Source organism: Balaenoptera ricei, chromosome 14, assembly GCF_028023285.1.
Source record: "Balaenoptera ricei isolate mBalRic1 chromosome 14, mBalRic1.hap2, whole genome shotgun sequence".
NCBI classification, from domain to species: domain Eukaryota; kingdom Metazoa; phylum Chordata; class Mammalia; order Artiodactyla; family Balaenopteridae; genus Balaenoptera; species Balaenoptera ricei.
In genome coordinates this window covers 28,470,972-28,490,766 of record NC_082652.1, presented here as the reverse complement: position 1 = coordinate 28,490,766, position 19,795 = coordinate 28,470,972, and the positions used below count along the sequence as shown (strand labels likewise).

General features: G+C 47.4%; 1 protein-coding gene across 1 annotated transcript in view; it reads left to right on the top strand.

The window, feature by feature from the left end:
• The window catches only part of LDLRAD4 (low density lipoprotein receptor class A domain containing 4), a 304,564-nt gene that overhangs the window by 185,845 nt on the left and 98,924 nt on the right, over positions 1-19,795 (top strand). Inside the window, 1 exon segment of the mRNA XM_059895228.1 lies at positions 3,729-3,869. Within this exon segment, the coding sequence (XP_059751211.1) occupies positions 3,729-3,869 (141 nt within the window).

Below are 19,795 nucleotides of genomic sequence, written 5' to 3'. Positions count from 1 at the left end.
CCAAATATGGAGAAAATTCTGTATTACTAAAAGCAAATAAAGTGATCCTAAAATCTATTGCTGATTCTAGGTTTTTTTAAATAAAAAATCAAATAGAGAATTATGGCAAAAGGGGATGCCATTTTCTTTACCTAAAAAACCCTGACTTTAAAGAAGAGGAATTATTTAAATATTACAAATTTTAAAATTAAATATATAGCTCTTGCAGGAAAAACTGGTTCCTGGTTGTTGATTCTATATTCTATTCCAATATTATACATCTGAAATCACCATGAATTTGTAACCAAAATGTTTCTGATGTTAACAGTCTTTGATTTCCTTCAACTTCTTGCTTAGCAGGAATACTCAACAAGTTCCACAAAGAATGGACAAGATAAAAGAAAACATTTGGAAAAATTCTTCTGTCTTCTTTCTCTGACTTGTTTTATTTCATTGAGGATGTTTCCTGGCTTTGTAGCGTGTCAAAATGTAGTTTGCGGGTCATACCTGTCGTCCCAAAGTTTCTGAAATATCCCATCGACAGTACAAAGTTATAGCAACCAGGCCCTATATCCAGGAGTCGTCAAAATACCTGCCCATTTTAAGACATTAGTTTTTTTTTGTTTTTTTTTTAAGTAAATTAGCAAATACCAACTAAACATTCCAATACTAGCTACACAATACTATTAGCTAGAGTGAGGGCTTCATATGAATGAGTTCTCTGCTTCTCACGATGCAGTGGCTTTTCTTGGCTGCCCATCAGAATCAGTCTAAGGATCCCTAGGAACCCCCCACTATCCAGGCCACACCTCACGCCAGGGAGCATGGTGGTCCAGGCTGGTGTTGAAACATCGGCCCAGGGATTCCATAGGTGGCCATGGTTAGAGCCTCTCATTTGGGGTTCTTAGTTTGTTTGAACTATCACAATAACCTAGTTATTAGGGACCACCCCTAATGTCTGAACACACTGGGCTTTGGGGTAGAAAGTATGGTAGAGATGGTCTTGCAGGGTGAGTCAGGACTGAGTTGGAAGCCTGCCTCTATCAGTACAGTTAGGTTACCTTGGACAGGCGTTTGACTCTGGTCTGCAGTTTCATTCCAGCTTTAGCATTAATCTTTAACACTTAATAACATTATAGCAGATTTCTAAATATATCAAGAAGCCAAAGTTGGTGCAAAATTTCAATTCAGTTGTTTTGATTCAAGTGGCCATGAGATGGAGAGATTTTTAGTTTGATATTCAGCTAATGACTCACCATTGAGAATATTTAGATATTATGGAATTGAAATTCAGTGGGTTGATGTTGGTATTTCCATTATCTAAGAACTAAAAGCTTCCTAAGCACATCAGTAGCACAAGCCTTTTTAATGCATTCTGAGTAATGTTAAGCCTACTTAAGATAAACTGTTTTGAGAACTTTGTTACATACATGTCATCCTCATTACAAATGAATTTTACACATTCATGAAAACAGATTTGGAAACTGAGAGGCAGCAATTAGAGAGCCTGAGACCAGAGGTGGAGGATCTGGACACATGTCTGCATTTTGCCATTTATTCGCAGTTTAATTATGGGCAGGTCACTTAATCTGAGTCTTAATTTCCTCATCTGTAAAATGGGAATAATAGTATCAACCCTAATAATTTCACAGGGTTCTTATGAGGCTCAGATGAGGTCATATGTTTATTCAACAAACAGGTGACTCACCAAGGGCCCGTTCCTCGCTGGGCAGCGGTGTCACTGTGAGGGACATAAAGAAGGAAAATGGATCCTCGGAAGGAGTGAGCACGTGTGTTAGTTGCTGCTCACATTTACAAAAGTTCGTGTTGTAGTCCTTTGAAGAGGGCTTGCTCTTTCATCTCTGTGTTTCTGTGTCTCTGGGCCTGGCACTGAACACAGAAGGAGCTAAAATACTGCTTGTGTGAATAACTGAATCACATAATTCATTTCCTTGAAAATATTTTGTTACTCTAGACAGGGTCTCCTTTAAACAAGCTGAGATCAGAGTGAAGTGTGGATGTGGTTTCATTTCTGCGCTCGTTTAAAGTTCCACACGAACTTGAACATGGGAGTTTAACCTGGGATCCTTTCAAACCGCAGTGGTGCTTAACTTTTTACTTGGAGTTTGATTCAGTTTAGGTTAGTGTTCCCTTCTTTCCAATCACTGTTTCAGCAACATCAGGAGTACTGTTTTTGGCTAATGTACTTTTCATGTTGGGTAGTAATCCAAACTCCAATATTTCTTTTGGAAAGGAAGATAAATTCTTTCCTTGACATCCATTTTCTCCATTAAGTTAAAAAAAAAAAAAGTCACTTCATCAATGTAATTTCAAGCAGCTGGATTTGAGTCTGTGCCGCTTATGGCAGCAGAGTTGGGCTTCAGCAGAGCTCCTGCCATGTGGCCTGGTTCACAGTCAGCACACGGAGTTTTCACCTGTACGTTGCAGCCAGTCACCAGCTCTGGATGTGCATTTGGGGGGTGTTCACGTGTGGGTCTGAACTAGGTCAAGGCTTTGGTTGTTGTCTCTTTCTAGACTCTGTTAGGAAGATGTGAACACAGAGAATTGTGATGGCACTTTCATAATGGGTTGCAGAAATACTGAGGATTTAAGTTGTCTCTTTACTGCAGACAAGGGGTTCTCTTTGCAGCCCCTCTGTGTCATTAGCATAGTGGATGGAGGTCTTGTGTGCTGATGTCTAGCCTTTTATTATTTATTTGAATAATGGAATTTTAGAGTGGAAAGGACCTGCCACCCATGTTCTAGACAGACAAAACCAAGGAGAAATGAAGAGGCTGTGATGGTCAGTGTCAGTGGGGGTCCTGGTCGCTTTCTGTGAGGTTTTTTCTACTGGCTGCTCACTGAGTGGGATGTCCTGTGTGAATCCCACCAGCTTCTGTGGATGCTCCTAGGGAAAAGCTCTCGGTCAGTATTAGGGTGATAGTCGATGTAAGATATACATAGATGTTTATGCGCCCATGTGTATGTAATTGTGTAATTTCCTTTATCCTTAATTGCTTAAATTTATAGTAATGTGTTAAGTTTGCAAATTTATTTTGTCTTACACAAGTAAATTCCATTTTCAAATACTGATTTGCACAGGTTGCAGACATCCCATGCTCAGTGAAGCCTACAGGCATTGGGTTGGGCTCCATCCTGTTCTTTAAGTCACTTACGGGGCCCTTGGTATGGATGCTTCTCAGCAGAGGGCACACGTTGTGTTCCCATGTTTTATGTTATAAAGTCAGTGCTGCCCCTGCCTGGTAATAAACCTGGTTCTTCTTAGGCATGAGATGAACGAACACCAGTGAGGTTAAATGTTTTGCCCAGAGCCTCACAACATCCAGTGACAAGTTGGAAATAAAATGTATGAGACTCCTTTTGTCCAGCCTGAGCTCCTGAGTCCTGCTGCCGCCCGGGCTGCTGCTGCACTAGCTCCCTCATCCTTGGTGGCGGGGAAAACCGCCAAGGATTTTTTCAAGCAAAGGAAGAGTCCCATAGTCATGACTTGCTGGGCACATCATGTTACTATTTTGTGGGTCAGAGGCGTGGGATGAGTGAGGTGTGGCAGGCCCCGAGTGCCCCTGAGCTCTTAACGAAAGAGTCCCTGTCTGCGTTCTGTTCCCTGGGCTTTCCAGGTAGACTGAGTGCCCAGACCATCACGGCACACAGATAGGGAAGGAGAAGTAGCAGCTGAAGAGCATCAGGCTGGCATTGACAACTGCATGCTTTATATTGTGCTTTTTCAGAGTGCAAATTCACCTGCACCAGCGGGCAATGCTTGTATCTTGGTTCACTGGTCTGTAACCAACAGAACGACTGTGGGGACAACAGTGATGAAGAAAACTGTCTCCTGGTGACTGAACATCCACCTCCGGGCATCTTCAGCTGTAAGTCCCTCCCGCTCACCTTGGTATCATTCAGTTGGGTTGTGTTTGGGGATGGTTAGGAGGCAGTGACCTGGGGAAGCGGGAAGGATGTTGTTTTTTGGTTAAGAGAAGAGGTTTGCGTTCTCACAAAGGGAATGTTTTCTTTTAGGATAGAAATATGGTGTGTCTGAGGGTCAGAAGCTCCTTCCACTTTGAGAGGCCTGTGTTTTGGGAGAGGCTTTCTACTGCTTATCTTAGAAGCACTGACTGATCCCAAGAAATAATATATTGACTTAGTATTCTTCATACTGATTTTGTAGAATTTTTTAGAGTAATTTCAAACAATAATTTTAAAATAATTTTAAATAAGCAAAGAAAGGTACATAGAGGGTCCACAATTAAACATGTAATTAAAATAAGAAAATAGAAAAAGTTTATATGGGACTTTTAAAAAAGGTTGCAATGATGTGTTTTTCTATTTGATATTGGATGGAAAGCAACCTGAGTGAGATGTTTCCCTGTGTGAATCCCCAGACTGAGGCTGTGAGCATTTCTTGAACTGGAAGAAGGTGAAATCTGAGTACAAAGTTCATTCATTTTTGATCTCATGGCTTTTATGAAGAGGAAGGAGCAAGAAGGCGGCTTGGAAACACTGCCGAACTTCTTTTAGGGAAAACTTCTCATAGGGAAGGGGCTTGTTGCCTCCTGTGTTTCCTGGGCTGAGGGAAGCGGGTTGAGGTCACGGATGTTTTACAGCACTGACCCTCGTCAGGGGTCTTCCCACTGAGATCATCTCAGGAAACATGTGGCTTCTCTCCCCACTTTTACTGACATTATTGCGAGAAGTTATATTTGTTTTTATTTACAGATTCTAAAATTTTTGTTCTAGAGATCAGACTACATAATACTGATCCTATAATGTGAAGTGGGAGGGGATTTTAAAAGAGAAGCAGTTTTCTCTATTCCCACTGTGTTTTTATGTTGGGGGAAAGCTGTGAGTTTTAAGCCTGCTACTTACTCCTGCTAAACCGGGAGTCTAATTGTGCTGTCATTTCTGTTGTGTCAGTTTGCATTTTCTTATATTGAGCGTTCTTAGAGTCCCATCTCGATACTTTGAGAAGACAGTTTAAGGTGAGCTGTGTGCTTTCTTGGTGTTTAGTCCATGTGCTTCCTCCGGTGATGTTTTCTGCAGTAGCCTTTGTGGTCGTCAACACTGTAATTTGCTCAGTACGCCTGCCTAGACCCAGGGGAGGAAGGGACTCCTCAGTGAGCCATGCCTGCCGTAGCCCCGTCCAGCAGCTCTGAGCCTTGTCTGCATGGGGGTCGTGAGGATTAAGCGGGATGGTCCACGGGAAGCGCTTAGAGTCTGGTTGGTACCGAGCACTTGATACAGGCCAGTCAGCCTCAAGCTGGTGTCTTAGAAGGAGAAGAGCAGCGTGGAGGCAACATCTCACTTGTGTTCTCTAGACTTGAGTAACGTACACACTTACACGACAGATGGTGGGTAGGACATCAGGACCCTGCGTGGGGTCTTGCCTGGTCGGAGCTCCTGTGAAAAGCAGGCAGGACACACCTCTGGCCTCTGCCCAGGGGCACTTCCCGGAGGTGTTTCCCCTTCACGTAGGTCCTGCCGCTGCCGCAGTCCTGCGGTGTCCCTTCCTCCCAGCCTCTCCCCCTTTCTCATCAGTATTTCCTGGTTTATAAAGCGGATTTCCAGATATCTTTTCTATTCATTTTTAAAAATGTGAACACTTTAATTTTGCTTAGAAGCCAGGTGAAGCAGTTACATCTGTAAATGGCTCAGCGTTGCCCAGGGAGCTCCGAGAGTTTGTATAGTTGATTTACAATGTTGTGTTAATTTCTGCTGTACGGTAAAGTGATTCAGTTGTACATATATATATTCTTTTCCATTATGGTTTCTCACAGGATATTGAATATAGTTCCCTGTGCTGTACAGTAGGACCTTGTTGTTTATCTATTTTATATGTAGTAGTTTGTATCCTAACAGAGGAATCTTAAGATCCTGTTGGCAAACTGTTGGTCCCTAGTGTTCAGATGTAACTAGGCTTGTGCCCTTGTAGCCAAAATGGGAGGCTGTTTACAATGTGCTGTCTTTTAAGAAGATTGGAAAGTCAGGAGACACAATGACAAAGGGCAGGATGAGGGCTGTGGCTTCAGGTTAACCTGGGTTCTAGTTCTAGCTTAAGGAAGCAACTAAACCCCTTTAAGGCTTAGTTTCTCTGTCTGCAAAATGAGAATAATTTCTGCCATATATGGTTGCTATGAGGATTTACATGAAATAACACACATGAAGAGTGCGGTCTGCATCATCATCTCATTGCTGTCTTCGTCCCTGCTTGCCGTGTGGGATGTCTTGGGGAGGGGACCTCCGTGACTGCTGCCGTCTGTCTGCACGGCAGAGCCTCCTTCAGGTGGAGCGTGGGTTCCAGGCATCCACAGGCGAGTTTATCCTCAGAGCTTCTGGGCATTTCCCACCTCCTCTGCCCCTGCAGGAGCCGCCAGCCGAAGGGGGCTTGCTGGGCCTGGCCCACAGTCCTCGCTCCCCTGCTGGCTCAGGGGCCACTCATCACATAGGGATTTGCTGTGGCTGCTCTGTCCTCTGTGCTGCTGGAGGGTGATCGGGTACCGAATCACTGCACTCTCCTCCCCTTGGTCTGTCAGGCAAGAGCACAGAGCAAAGGCTGTTCTACTCCCCCTCAGCTGCCCAGCAGGGCTTGGATGCTGTCCACTTGGGAGGGGGTCTGCAGGGCCCACCAGCCTGCAGCTGCAGCAGGCATACCTCTGTTGGGGGCGCCACTTACTCCCTGCCTTGGGAACTTGGAATATTACAGGACTTCTTGTCTACAGACTGATGCATTCTAAGAAAACAAAGAGTGCTTTCTCCTTATTCCTGTCTAAGAACAAGAGTCATTTACTTGATCTGCTTTGTACTCAAGTAAGGGAAACACTCAGTGTTCTGCTTTTTGATTGCACTTAGGTTCAAGCAGGGTGGAATCAGTTTTCTGCCTGTGTTGTTGGCTGTGGGCATGTGCCCTGGCTCAGGTGTCTTGGTCCTCTCTCTCATTTCATATTTGCTAAAATTTAGAATGAATTAAGGTTAGAAAGAAAATGTCACTGTCATTTGTGAAGGCAGCAGTGCTAATGATAATAGAAGCCCTTATAGTAGCTGTAAGAAACTTTTCCTTCCTGAGTGGTCTCACTGCTTCTCTGCCTTGCTGATCCGTGGCCTGAGGCGAGGCCCTGCACAGATGTGGGGACGGGGCTGTGCTGAGTGTTTCACGAGGAAAGCGTCTTGCTGGTTCATCTTTTTACAGAAGAGGGAAATGCTGTGGCCAGCTTTTTCCCATGTCTTTTCTCTTTCTCCATCAAAACATTGTACTTCTGAGGGACTTCCCTGGTGGCGCAGTGGTTAAGAATCCACCTGCCAATGCAGGGGACACGGGTTTGAGCCCTGGTCCAGGAAGATCCCACGTGCCGCGGAGCAACTAAGCCCGTGCACCACAACTGCTGAGCCTGCGCTCTAGAGCCCGTGTGCCACAACTACTGAAGCCCGTGCACCCAGAGCCCGTGCTCCGCAACAAGAGAAGCCACCACAATGAGAAGCCCGTGCACCGCAACGAAGAGTAGTCCCCGCTCGCAGCAACTAGAGAAAGCCCGTGCGCAGCAACAAAGACCCACTGCAGCAAAAAAGAAAAAAATTGTACTTCTGAGCACTAAAAATACAAATTATGCGAAAAAATTATTATTTATACAAATAAAATTACGCAAATTATTATATTTACAGATACGGTTTGTAAGTGCCTTCTTTGGTCATTGTACCAAGCATTCTGGGGAATGCAGGACAACAGATCCTGTTATCAAGGTGCTTGACAGTCAGCTTGGGGAACCGAAAGACACTCGTACAAAGACGACTCAACATGAACACAGGCTACCAAGCCGAGCGGTCCCAGCAATTCGTGGTCCAGGAGTCCACAGAGAACCGTTCTGCTGGGACGTGGTCACGGTGGCTTCGCAGAGGAGGCATGCTGGGTGTCAGGGCCAAGGACGGTGGAGTGTGGGTGAGCGAGGCCTTGGCGGGTGGCTGGAGGCAGAGAGCGAGCCGGTCATGCCACACCTCCCGCCCTTGTCACTGAAGGGACGGACCTCGGGTCCCCAGCTGCACAGCCTGCCTGTCGCCTGTGTTGCTGGCCCTGCGCCCTGGGCTTTGGCTCCACAAACCCACTACCCTTTGAAGCCCCTGTGCCACATCTTGGTGGCGGGAGCAGCTTCTCTGGCTTCTGAGAAACAGGCATTGAGCAGCCTTGGAGGAACCATGTGCTTTGAAGGCGTTGGCAAGAGCAAGCCTTCCTCAGTCACTGCTCAGGAGTCATGCCCTGGAGCTGGGGAGCACAGAGGGGGTCCCTGTGACAGCTTCACCTCCAGTGAATGAGGGGGTCCGATATGGGGGGTGGGGTGGGAGGAGAGGGTGGCACTCTCACCATTACTGGTGGCTCTTTGCTTCTTTCTTCATTGGTGGCCTAGTAATCCTGAATCTCAAAGTCAGATGAGCTGATGCTAATAAAGTTCCCCGATTCAGCCAGGATTTTAACTTCAGGACTTTTCAGAAGGAAACTGTTTTTTTGCCCAGGGCTGTTTAGGGTAATAACAACCAAATAAGATAAATTCAGCACATTAAAATCTGAGCTGAGTGTCTTTCTTCCCAAACCAGCTCTCCAGCTCTTCCCACCTTCGTCAGTTTTTTCCAAAGGGACTGGCACTCTCCTTGTCACCGAGCTGTGCTCCCCTGTGCCCATGTCTGGCTGTCTGCTCCCCACCTCCCCAGGACTTTATTCCTTCATCCACTCACTCAGCTTTGTCGAGATAGAGTCGACACACAGCACTGTGTGAGTTCAAGGTGTCAGCATGACATCTTGAGTCGTGTACAGTGTACAGAGACATCTGCACAGCGAGTCACTGAACATCAGCAGTGTGTATTTGGGACCATGTTCGTAACCATGTAGAAACCTATTCACAACCAGGCTTCACAGAGACCAGACCTTTATTTTTTCTGTTTATTTCATTAGCGATAATTCTCTAATAACATTCATATTCCTCCAGCTGTCTTATAAATTGTTTTGTTCTGTTTACAGTTTGTTTGAAGCAGGATCCAAAGGGGCCCTAAGCGTTGTTCCAGGATGCTGTGCTGTCCCCTGAGGAGTGTTTCCTGTCTGCGCCACGCACCCCCCCGCCCCCGCCGTAATCTGGGTGGAAGGTCTGGACTGTCTGGTGGCAGTGTCTCACGCTCCAGATTGTGCCCCGCTTCCCCAGGACGTGTGCTCACCGCCCCTCAGGCTTCCTGTCTGTCAGTGGTCAGGTCTCCAAGTTTGGGGAGGCTCAGGTGTGAATGAAGCCACTCTGAGGTCCTGCTGTCCACATCGGGGGGCTCGTCCTGTTATGTGATTATCATCAGTCATTGGGGGATTGCAAAGCAGTCATGACCTAATTCTGCCCTTTTTTCTCCATTTACTAGTTTTACTAGTTTTCTCCATTTACACTTCTATAAAGAGAAACTCCCATTTACTATGTGATTACCAGGAAGTAGATCTCATAGTGCATCAGTTTTCTTAATAATGAGAAGGTTCCCTCTAGCGCTTCAGAGGTGATCAGTGTCATTCTGAACGGATAAATTAAAATGTCTAGTTGTGTACACGGAACCTTTTTAGGAACAACCTCTACTGCACTTGGGTGTGACCAGCTCCCAGGTTTTGTCACCGAGTCCAAGCTCGCTCTGCTCACCGCATGACAGGCCAGTAAATTGGGAGACGAGGTGTTGAGGCAAGGAATACAACTTTATTCGGACAGCCAGCAGACAGAGAAGATGACAGACTAGTGTGTCCGAAAAACCATCTTATCGGGGTTTGGATGCCAGTTTCTTTCATAGAACAGAGAGGGGGAGGAGATGAGGAAGTAAAGTAAAAAGGCCATAAGTTTTGCAAATATCCCCTGGAATGTCCAGCCTTGGGGAGGGGATGTGTTAATTTCTTCTTTCTTGCAGCCATCCACAGGTGGACAGGGTCCGAATGCTTCCCTGAACAAAGGCACTTTGGTTTAACATTCAGGCAGAGGGGCAGGGTTCCCTGAGGCAGGCCACTGTGTATAGACAGTATCCTTTTTTTTTTTTTTTTTAACATCTTTATTGGAGTATAATTGCTTTACAATGGTGTGTTAGTTTCTGCTTTATAACAAAGTGAATCAGCTATACATATACATATATCCCCCCATATCTCTTCCCTCTTGTATCTCCCTCCCTCTCACCTTCCTTATCCCACCCCTCTAGGTCATCACAAAGCACCAACCTGATCTCCCTGTGCTATGCGGCTGCTTCCCACTAGCTATCTGTTTTACATTTGGTAGTGTATATATGTCCATGCCACTCTCTCACTTTGTCCCAGCTTACCCTTCCCCCTCCCCACGTCCTCAAGTCCATTCTCTAGTAGGTCTGCTAGACAGTATCCTTTTAGTGAACAAAAGCAGCGGGCAGCAAAGGTTAAAGTAAAAGAAACAGATCCAAGATGGAGTCAGGATTGGTTCCTCCCTGTTACAGTTTTATCTAGGATTCTGTGATTCTCAGTGGCCTGTTTAACTTCAAGGAAGTGAGACTCCAGGAGTGCAGGGTCCTGTCCCCCAGCACCAGGGGTCTCACCAGCCGCTCTGTCACCTCCCTTGGCTGATCCTTCCTTCTCCTCCAGGCCCCTCACCTTCACCTTCCTCCCTCTGACTTCCCCAAGTGCCTTCTGACCGCCCTGTGCCTCTGAGCCCACTGCCCGCTGCTGCATCGGCCTCATAGACCCAAGGGCAGCGTGGCCTCTGTTAGGGAGGGCCCCCAGCAGCCCTCAGGTCCTGCTGTTCCGGGGTGGAGCCCTCCCCTGCCCTCCCCTGTGCTTGCCCTGGCCGGGCCTGCCCTGTCCCTTTCCCTCCCGGCGCAGCTCAGCTCGCCCCCACCCGCCCTCTCCAACCCCTTCTTACTCACCACTGCTCTCCCCTGGCCACTTTTGCTGGGTTGCTTGTTCACGGCCAGATCCCAAGGATTTTTTTTTTTTTTCCCCCATTTCTTCTCTTTCTGGCCTTTTCTCCTTAGTCGGTAAGGTTGATCATCCCCTCTTTGAGATTCTCCGTTCCCTTAGGGTCCAGGTCTCCCTGGACACCTCCAGCTGCTCCTTCTCTGTGGCGGCTCCTCTGTCCGCCAGGTTCCAGCCTGGTCCTTGCCCTTGTCTGTGGAATTCTAGACACCACTTGGCATCAAAGCCACGCCCGTATTCTTATCTCCAGCTCAGACGAAGTATCCAACTCTGCTCGTAAGGCTTCTCCCAAACCTCCAACTCCTGAGCATTCAAAGCTGAACCAGTTATTTCTTCCTCCACCCCCAGACCAGGCAGTTCTTTTGGTATTTTCTGTCTTAGTCTTTTGCCAGTTACATCAGGTTGGTCACTTTCCTGATCCCCTATCCCTTGCCAGAAATAATTTCTCCTGCTTGGAACTCTACAACATCTTGTGTCCCTCTTAAGGTGTTGACTGTTCTGCTTCATCATCACATGTGGACAAGAATGATTTCAGGTGTTAAGCTCTTTGAAGACAGGAGCTATGCTCACATCTTTGGAAGCCCTGACACTCCTCACGTAGCGCGGACTGTACATGTCGGCACTTGAAAAGGATCTGTTGAATTGAATTGACATTTTTCCTTCCTCTGCTACTTCCCAGCAAGCTGTCAGCATGGCCCTTAGTTGAACAGTGACTACAAGGGTTTCAGCTGTAGCCTTAGTGCCTCCCATAGTGCGTGGCATATATAGTATACATTGCATGGCATATATAGTATACAGTGTGTGGCGTATACAGTATACAGTGAGTGGCCCTATAAATATGTGCTGAGTGAATGGATGAATGTGATTTTTTTTTTTTTTTTTTACTTTATGTTTTTTCAGTTGGCTATATATCTATCTTTAAACAGCTTTTGTGGTATAATTGACACACAGGAAAGTGTACATATTTAGCAATTACAGTTTGGTAAGTTTTACCTAGGAATATACCCATGAAACCATCACAAACTAACCATGGTGTGTCCATCTGCCCAACATGTTTGTCACTCCCCTGTGGTCCCTTCCTGTCTTACCTTCCTGTCTGCACCCCAGGCAACCACTGATGGATTGGTGTCTCTATAGATTGGCTCGTATTTTCTAGAGTTTATATAACTGGAATCATAATGTGTGCACTCTTCTGTTTGGCTTCTTTCATCCAGCATAATTATTTTGATTTTCCTCTGTGTTATATGCATCAATAGTTTAGAGATTATGTAGAATTGCTATTATTTCTTCTTCAAATATTTTATAAGATACACCGTTGAAGCCATCTGGGCTTAGGGTTTTCTTTGTACAAATGCTTTTAACTGCAAATTTAATTTCTATATTAGCTATAGGGCTCTGTTCCTACTTGATAAGCTTTTTAAAAATTAAAGAAAATTTTTTTATGCAAGTATAGTTGGTTTACAATATTGTGTTAGTTTCAGGTGTACAGCATAGTGAGTCAGTATTTTTGCAGATTATTGAATGTGATTATTTTTGAAAACTCAAGTTGCACCAGAGGATGAAAAAAAAACTTGTGTTTTGCATGGCCTAGTGCCCTGCCAGTAGACCTGGAGGGTGAGAATACTTATTCAGCCCTGGCAGCCTGCGTGATAGGACACAGAGAGAGGGGATGTAAGGTCTGTTCCCCAAATTGTCTGTCATTATGGTGTATATTGGTTACTGCCAACACCCAAACTCACTGGAGTATGTCCCTACTCTAGTTGGGGTTCATTCTGTGGCCAGCAGTGTGGCAGGATGCCCTGTGCTCTACTGGGGTCTCGGTTTCCCAGTGCAGAGCACCTGGGAGACAAGCCCTCCTGGGGCACAGGAAGGGCTGGTTTGTGCAGGGCCCAGAGGAGACTTGACTAGATTAGGTGTGCGTGTGCTGGCACATGTGGGTGTGCTGCCTGTCGCGTCAGTGACCTGGTCAGTCTACCAGCGCAGGTCCCGCTTCCTGCCAGTGTGTCCCCGGGACCGGCTTTGTGCTGCTGCTGGCTGTGCTGTAAACAACCCTGCAAACAGTGCCGGGCCTGCAGTTTGTTCGAACTAGAAAGTCCAAGATGAGGCCCTGAGTTACAGTCCGCAGTCCCCACTCACTGATCGTGGCTTTAGGGAAGTTGCTTAACCTCCTTATACCTTGATTTTTCTCCTTTGTGAAACGAAGACAATAATAGTATTGGTATCTCCCTCAAAGGATTGTTCTAAGGATTTAGTAAAATAGTTTAGGTAAAGCAGTTAGAATAATGCCTTGCACGTAGTAAGTTGCAGGCACCATGTCTCTTCACCCGAAAATACTTAAATGTGTATTTCCTAAGAAAAAGACATTCTCTTCCATAACCATAGTATAGTTACCAAAGCCCAGAAAATGTAACGTTGACACAGCACTACTTTCTGACAGACAGTCCACATTAAACTCTTGCTGTTGCCCTCAATCTTGTCTTTCGAAGTAGTTCGTGTTTCTCAGCAAAGGCCCCGTGGAAGAGTAGCCCGAATGCTGCTGCGGAGGGCGCTGTGCTGGGCCAGCCCTCCACTCCTTCCCCATCTTAAATGTTGACAGCCGGGCGCCAGGACGCACCAGCCGGGGCTTCACCCACTGCTGCTTCCCACTCATCTCATCACCACTTACCGAAGGCAAAGCAGCAACATGGCTGTGCTTCTCTGATGATTAGCGGTGCAAGGAGTTTATCTGAAGGCCTGTGGCTTCTTAGGATGGGGATGAGGTGGGCAGAGAGCTGCCATTTGCTGAGTGCCGGCTGTTTACATGCATCATGTCATTTATCTCAAAACCTAGAAATCTAGAAAGGTTGCCTAGGGAACAGTGCTCAGAGAGGTTAAGTAATTTATTCAGGGTCACCCAGCTAGAACATGTTGAAGCGAGGAACTAAATTCAGGCTGTGGTTTTTGTTTGCTTGTTTTTGCTTCTAGGTGTTTGTTTTTTGTTTTTTCATGATATTTTTTTTGTAGGATAAGGAGTTACGCATCAGTTTTTAAAGGTTTGTAGGGTGGAGATCAAACAAACAGTGTATTATTATGAAGGCCCATAGAAGTGAGGGCTCCAAGAGCAATTGTTTATATGGCAGTTTTTAATTGATATATAGACGATGGTAATCTTCATTTCATCCTGGATTTTCAAGTAGCTTCCAAAATATTAACCCAGGATCCCTACTGTATCAGGGATCATTGGTTTTGTTGAGTTCCTTCAGGTTTCCTCTACAAATTGATGGAGTAATTAATCCCTTCTTCAGTTCCGCCCGGCTGTGTCCTATATATATGTGACCTGCAGGAAGTCAGTTCCCCTTTCCGTTTTCCTTTCTGATCAGGAGGGTGGAAATGTGAACACGGGAGCTGGTGGGATCCAGTGAACAGGGTGCCTCCATTTCTGCCACTGCTTACTCCCCTTCACCTGCTGTGAGCACAGAGTCCCCCCTTGGCCAGACGTGGGCTGTTAGCCCTGTACCCCTGATGCCTCGCCAGGTCTTGTGAGCTGTGTGGCCCCTCCAGATGCCCTCAGTGGATCACACTCTGATGTGGCCTCCACAGGGAGGGTGGGATGGTCTCCCAGTGTTGTGTTGCCCCAGGGCAGGGATGTTGGTGGGGTGGCTCCTGCCTCCATCAAGGCCAGTAGTAGAGGCCGCTCGCCTTGAACCAAGCTGTTCTGCACAGCAGTGTGTGTTCTTTTGACAGGGCTGCCCACCCCTTTTTCAACTTAAAAAAGAATCCATGGCAAAACAATTACTGGCTTGTGTGTAAATGACCCAGGATGGCATTTAAACAAGGTCAGGGTGCAGCAGCTTCCCTGCTGCCCACAGAGGGGCAGGCTCACCCTCCTCCTTCATGCCAGAAGGGCCCCTCCCCGCCCACCCCTTTGGTTTGTGCCTCTGTTTCTCCAAGACGGTTTTCTGTCAATTAAAATCTTGTAAGGTCTTGGAAGGCAACTCTGCCTTTTCAAATAAACAAAGGCAGAGAACAAATGGGAGGGAGTTTCAGTAAACCCTAGGCTTCCTTTCCTCCTGCTGTGACACTAAATTTACTGGATAAAAACAACCTCTTAGATTTACATTTTGATTCTGTTACTGCTTTCATGTGTATGGGGCTGTCCCACTTCAGATGAAATTTATCCACTTCTTTAAATATTTAGTAGTCTAGCGTGGATGTTAATGAAAGTCTGGCAGTGCTATTTTGAGAACTGCAACAATGATAGTAATTTTCAGTGTCAGATTCCTGCTTTGCAAAGGGAGAGCGGGAGGGAGGCGCGGCTTCAGTTCTAATAGAGTTTGCCGTCCGCGGGCCTGCCAGACAGATGGGTCATGAATACTGTCTAGACGGCCCTGCCTGAGCGGAGCCCGGTCTCTGAGGACACGCACTGAGACGCCGGCTTAAGTAACGGGAAAGTCAGGGCAGGCCCTCGTGTAATCAGACAGAAATCAATGCGAGCCTGCTTCCTGGGGGAGGGGGATGCGGTGTCCGGGGAGAGAAGAGGCCTTCTCTTTCGGATCAGTTTTCGTACAAACTCAATATCAGGCATTAGGGAGAGCGTGAAGGGAGAGGTGTAAGTGGATGGTGCTGTTGATTTAGACTGTGCTCCGCCGCTGCAGGACGCCGAGTGATCTCACCCAGACACGCCCTGCCCTGGACGGTGGGACGCAGACGAGGGACCGGATCGGTCGTGTGTGTTGCTGAGCCTGGTGCTGCTCCGGTTGACACCATGTGTCCTGACTGTTCATTTCCAGGGTTTAGCTTCTTAATTAGGGAGGGTTTTAGAGACTCACCTGGCATACGTTCTTTTCTGATGAATCTCTGAGAACTTTCCAGAGCTGGCTCTTGTGACCAGCCACTCTGCTAATGGTGCTGGAGGCAGGGAGGTGGAGCCCTCGTGAGCACCCACTCGGCTGCACCCTGGGACACGGCACCTTCCAATGGTCGCTTTACTCAGTGTTTCCCCAGTGCCAGGAGTGGGGTTTATGTGACATAAGTAGTGACTTTCTACCCACAAAAACTCACCGTCTGAATGGGGTGGGGGCGGGGTGGGTCTGTGCTCTCAGGATGAAGTTATGGGGGAGGGGCACTGACAGGCGGAGCAGATGCAGCTCAGCTGGGAGGGGCCTTGTTGTTGGACTCCACGTCCTTAGTCATGTATTTGCCTCAGAAAAATTACCCAAAAGGGTCTGCAGTAAAGCTTGGAAGGGACCCTCTTTGAGGAACTGCAGAAATAGAGCTGAGATTAAGTCATCACAGCATGTGTCCTGTCCTGCAGAAGGTACCCTCCCGCAGGCCCAACCTCGGAATCAGCCACCCGGCTTGGAGCTCTTTTAGTTACATCTCAGAGCAGACGCCAGTGTAGGCTTTTGGTTTGGAAAAAACTCCCAGCAACCTAAGTTTAGCAATGATCATTTTTTCACTCCTTCATCCATTCTTGTCATGTCCTAAGAGCTAACAGCAGCGGGAAAGCTAGGTGGTCTTTGCTTTGTCCTGCCTGGAAAGAAAAAGGAAATCAAAGATGAAAACTAATCATGAAGCACACGATCCCTGGAAAAGAAGGAATGAGCTCTTGTGTTCAGTAGCTGGAGCCACAGGCAGCAAGCGAGCCGACCTCCCAGAGTGGCTCTTAGAAGTGTCTTCTGGGTCGTCCCGAAGGCATAGCCATCTCTCAGAGAGGCTTCACCCTTCCCTGAATCTCTTGCCTGCCGTCCCGTCAGCTACATGTAGGGCATAAATTCTCCCCGCTTTGGACAAGCTGCAAGGAGCGCTCATCGTGGCTTCTGGGTGCCATGTGGGGTGTGATGCCAGCTTACGACAGCCTGGGTGTCTGGAGAGTGAACCGCAACACCTCTTGATTCTATTCACGTCATCAGAGGAGCAGAACGTTGTCTGCCCGTGTCAGGGGCCCCCGAGATTTCCTGGGGGGACTTGGCTGGAACAGTGAGGTGTGGTTCCCCTCTTTGGGAAGAGGCCCCACCCTCACACTGGCAGTACCTGTTTCCGAAGGGATGCCTGGGTGTGTTGCCTCCTTTATCCCTTCACCTTCCCTGGGGCTTCTGGGCTTCCTTTATTCACTTATTCTAAAAAATGGGAGAAAAAGGAACTTGAGCTAACCTCTGACCCTTTTCTCCTTAGATCCCTGAGGGAACCCAGGTGTTGTTCCTGGGAATGTGCTCAGACCGGCAGCCTCTCCAGCCATCAGGGTTGGAAGCAGGCAGCTCTCCCTGTCTTGGGAAGTGCGGGCGGCTGAGCCAGGCAAGGACAGTGATATACCTTCTGCGACTTGATTCAGGTCTATGTCTGTGACTTGATATAGTTTCCACAGAAGGACAACCAAGAAAATGCAGCCCCTTCCTGTTATGTGTGCTTGGAAGATAGAATTGCCGAGTGTCGTCTGCTTCTTGCGGAGGGGACTTGCATGAATCCAAGTTCTTAAAGACCAGTCTGACCTTAAAAAATGGAGAGGGTTTTAAAGATGTCCCAGGGCACCTGCAGCCCCACAAGGCCGCAGGAGCCATGGCTGCTGCCTCCTCAGGCCCTTGTGGCTCTGTGTTCGTTCTTGTGTCAGGACATTTAACCTGGAGTAACAGGGACTGATGGACAGTGCAGGTAGCTCCTCCCAGAAAAACCAGGTGCCAGGACTGATTAATTTTCAGAACAGGACAGGGGGCTGGAGAGTGCTCTAGAGAAAATGTGTTTGGGGTGGTTACTCGTAGAAAATGGTACCCTAAGTAGTAGCAACACATCCTTTTGAGGGTGTATTTTGTGGAGAGTATTTTTGTGAGTGTTGAGCATGTGATGGGCACAGGGTGCAGAGTATGGGGGCGGGGGGCAGGGATACAGGATGTGGTCTCCATCTAGTGGTAAACTGGTGCCCTTGAGAAGATCCATAGAGGTTTGGGGCAATTTCTCCAGTGCCAGGTGTGGGACAGCACTGGCGCGTGGATGCCCAAGGCAGACCCATCCTGGGTGGGGGCCTTGGAGAACTCTCTTTCCTGAGCAGCCTGGCAGGTGGGGGAATGGTCACGAAAAGCCAGCTTGCTTGGAGGTCAGGGCTGATTTTAAGGAGCATTACTAGAAAGGTAGATTGGGGCCAGATTACAGAAAGCCAGGATGTCGGACCAAGTAGTTTTTATTCTCTATTCTGAAGGAAGTCATTAAAGGTTTTTGAGTAGGAGAGTGAGGCTGTGAGACAAGGCAGTTATACCCATGCAGGTCCTGAGAGAGCACCTAGCTCTGAGCCCCACCTTATAGGCAAGGGAACCATATAGACGGAGAACAGAGGGGGAGCCCCTGGAAGGACCCTGCCTTGTCCACAGAGCAGGTGGCCTTCAGGTGAACTCGAAGTCGCCATCTGAGACACTGCAGGGAGGGGTCTGGCTTTTCAACAGGTTTTGAAAAGAGTCTTATTGCTGTGATTGTTATGATTATGTAAAAAAAGAAAAAAAAAAGAGTTTGAAGGAATGGGTGTGAAAACACATGAGGAGTTGAATAGATAGGTAGTCAGAGCTGCCCCAGCTAGGAGGGGTCCCCCCCCCCACCAGCCCGCCCCCATTCGGGGGTCTCACTGCTGGGGAGGGAGGGAGGGGAGTGTGGTTATTTCAGGGCGGAGGCCGTGGAGTGGAGTCACTGGAGGGTGATCCAGCCTCCGAGGGGAGAGGCCTGATCCCGGGAGACTCGGGCAGACGCTCAGCTCATGGGCTGTGGGGGACAAGCGGAGCCATCAGAGAGCTGGGGTCTGGGGTCTGCGGTTACCAGTCAGCCAGGGCTGGGAGTTGAAGAAACACAGTCAGAACAGTCAAAAGTCTTGGTTGTACTTTGCAGCTTGCTTTAAATTTTTTAAAACATCAGCTTTATTGAGGTATAGTTGACAAAATTGTAAGATGTTTAATGTGTACATTGTGGTGATTTGATATATGTACACATTGTGAAAGGATTCCTGCCACCTAGTAAGTTATCACATCTATCGCCTCACATATTTACCGCTTTTGTCCCTTTTTTTTTTTTTTTTGGTGAGAATATCTAAGTTCACTACTCTTATCAAAAATTTCATTTGTACAACAGTGTTGCCACCTGTAGTCACCGTGTTGTACGGTAGGTCCTCAGACCTTGTTCATCTTACAGCCGGATGTCTGTTTCCTTTACCAGTTAGTTCCTCCCTGTTCCCCTCCTAACTCCTGGGGGCTGTGTGTATGCACGCATGTGTGTGAGCGTGTGTCACAGGGTTTTATTGTGTGTGAATGTAACATTTGAATAACAGCAGGGGCTGTATTTGAGGAAAGATACAGGGTCCAGTTCTTCCCCTTTGGAAACAAGTGATGATGGACTTTGTTTCGCTGCTGCCGTGTGTTCAAGTGCCCACATCATGGAGGTGAGGAGGCCTGGGAGTTGTTGCAGTGTGACACGGTATCATGGTGTTACCTGGGAACTTTGGGTGTGACGTTTGCAAGGGGAAGGACCCTTAACGATATTTTTTTTGGAGGCCCAGCACTGAAACTTGTTTTTATCGTGGATGACGATAGATTTGTGCGTTGCTCCTGTCACATGAGTGGCTTAGAATCAGAGTCAGAGGCTCTGTCTGCTACTCTGGGCAGTGACCTTGGTTCGTTACCACCTTGGGCCTGGGTTTTCTCCACCTGCTGGCAGGGAAAACGATTGTGATCCCTGGAGTCCCCGTGGCTCAAAAAAGCACCTGAATCAGTGACTTTACTTCTGTTATTAACTTAAATGAGATAAATATTGGACACAACATTTATCCAGAAGAGGTGTTTCTTTGTAAATCATGTGATTATTTTCAGGTGTTTGCTGGAAGTCACCAGGCAGACAGCGTTTCCCGGTGTCACACGAGTG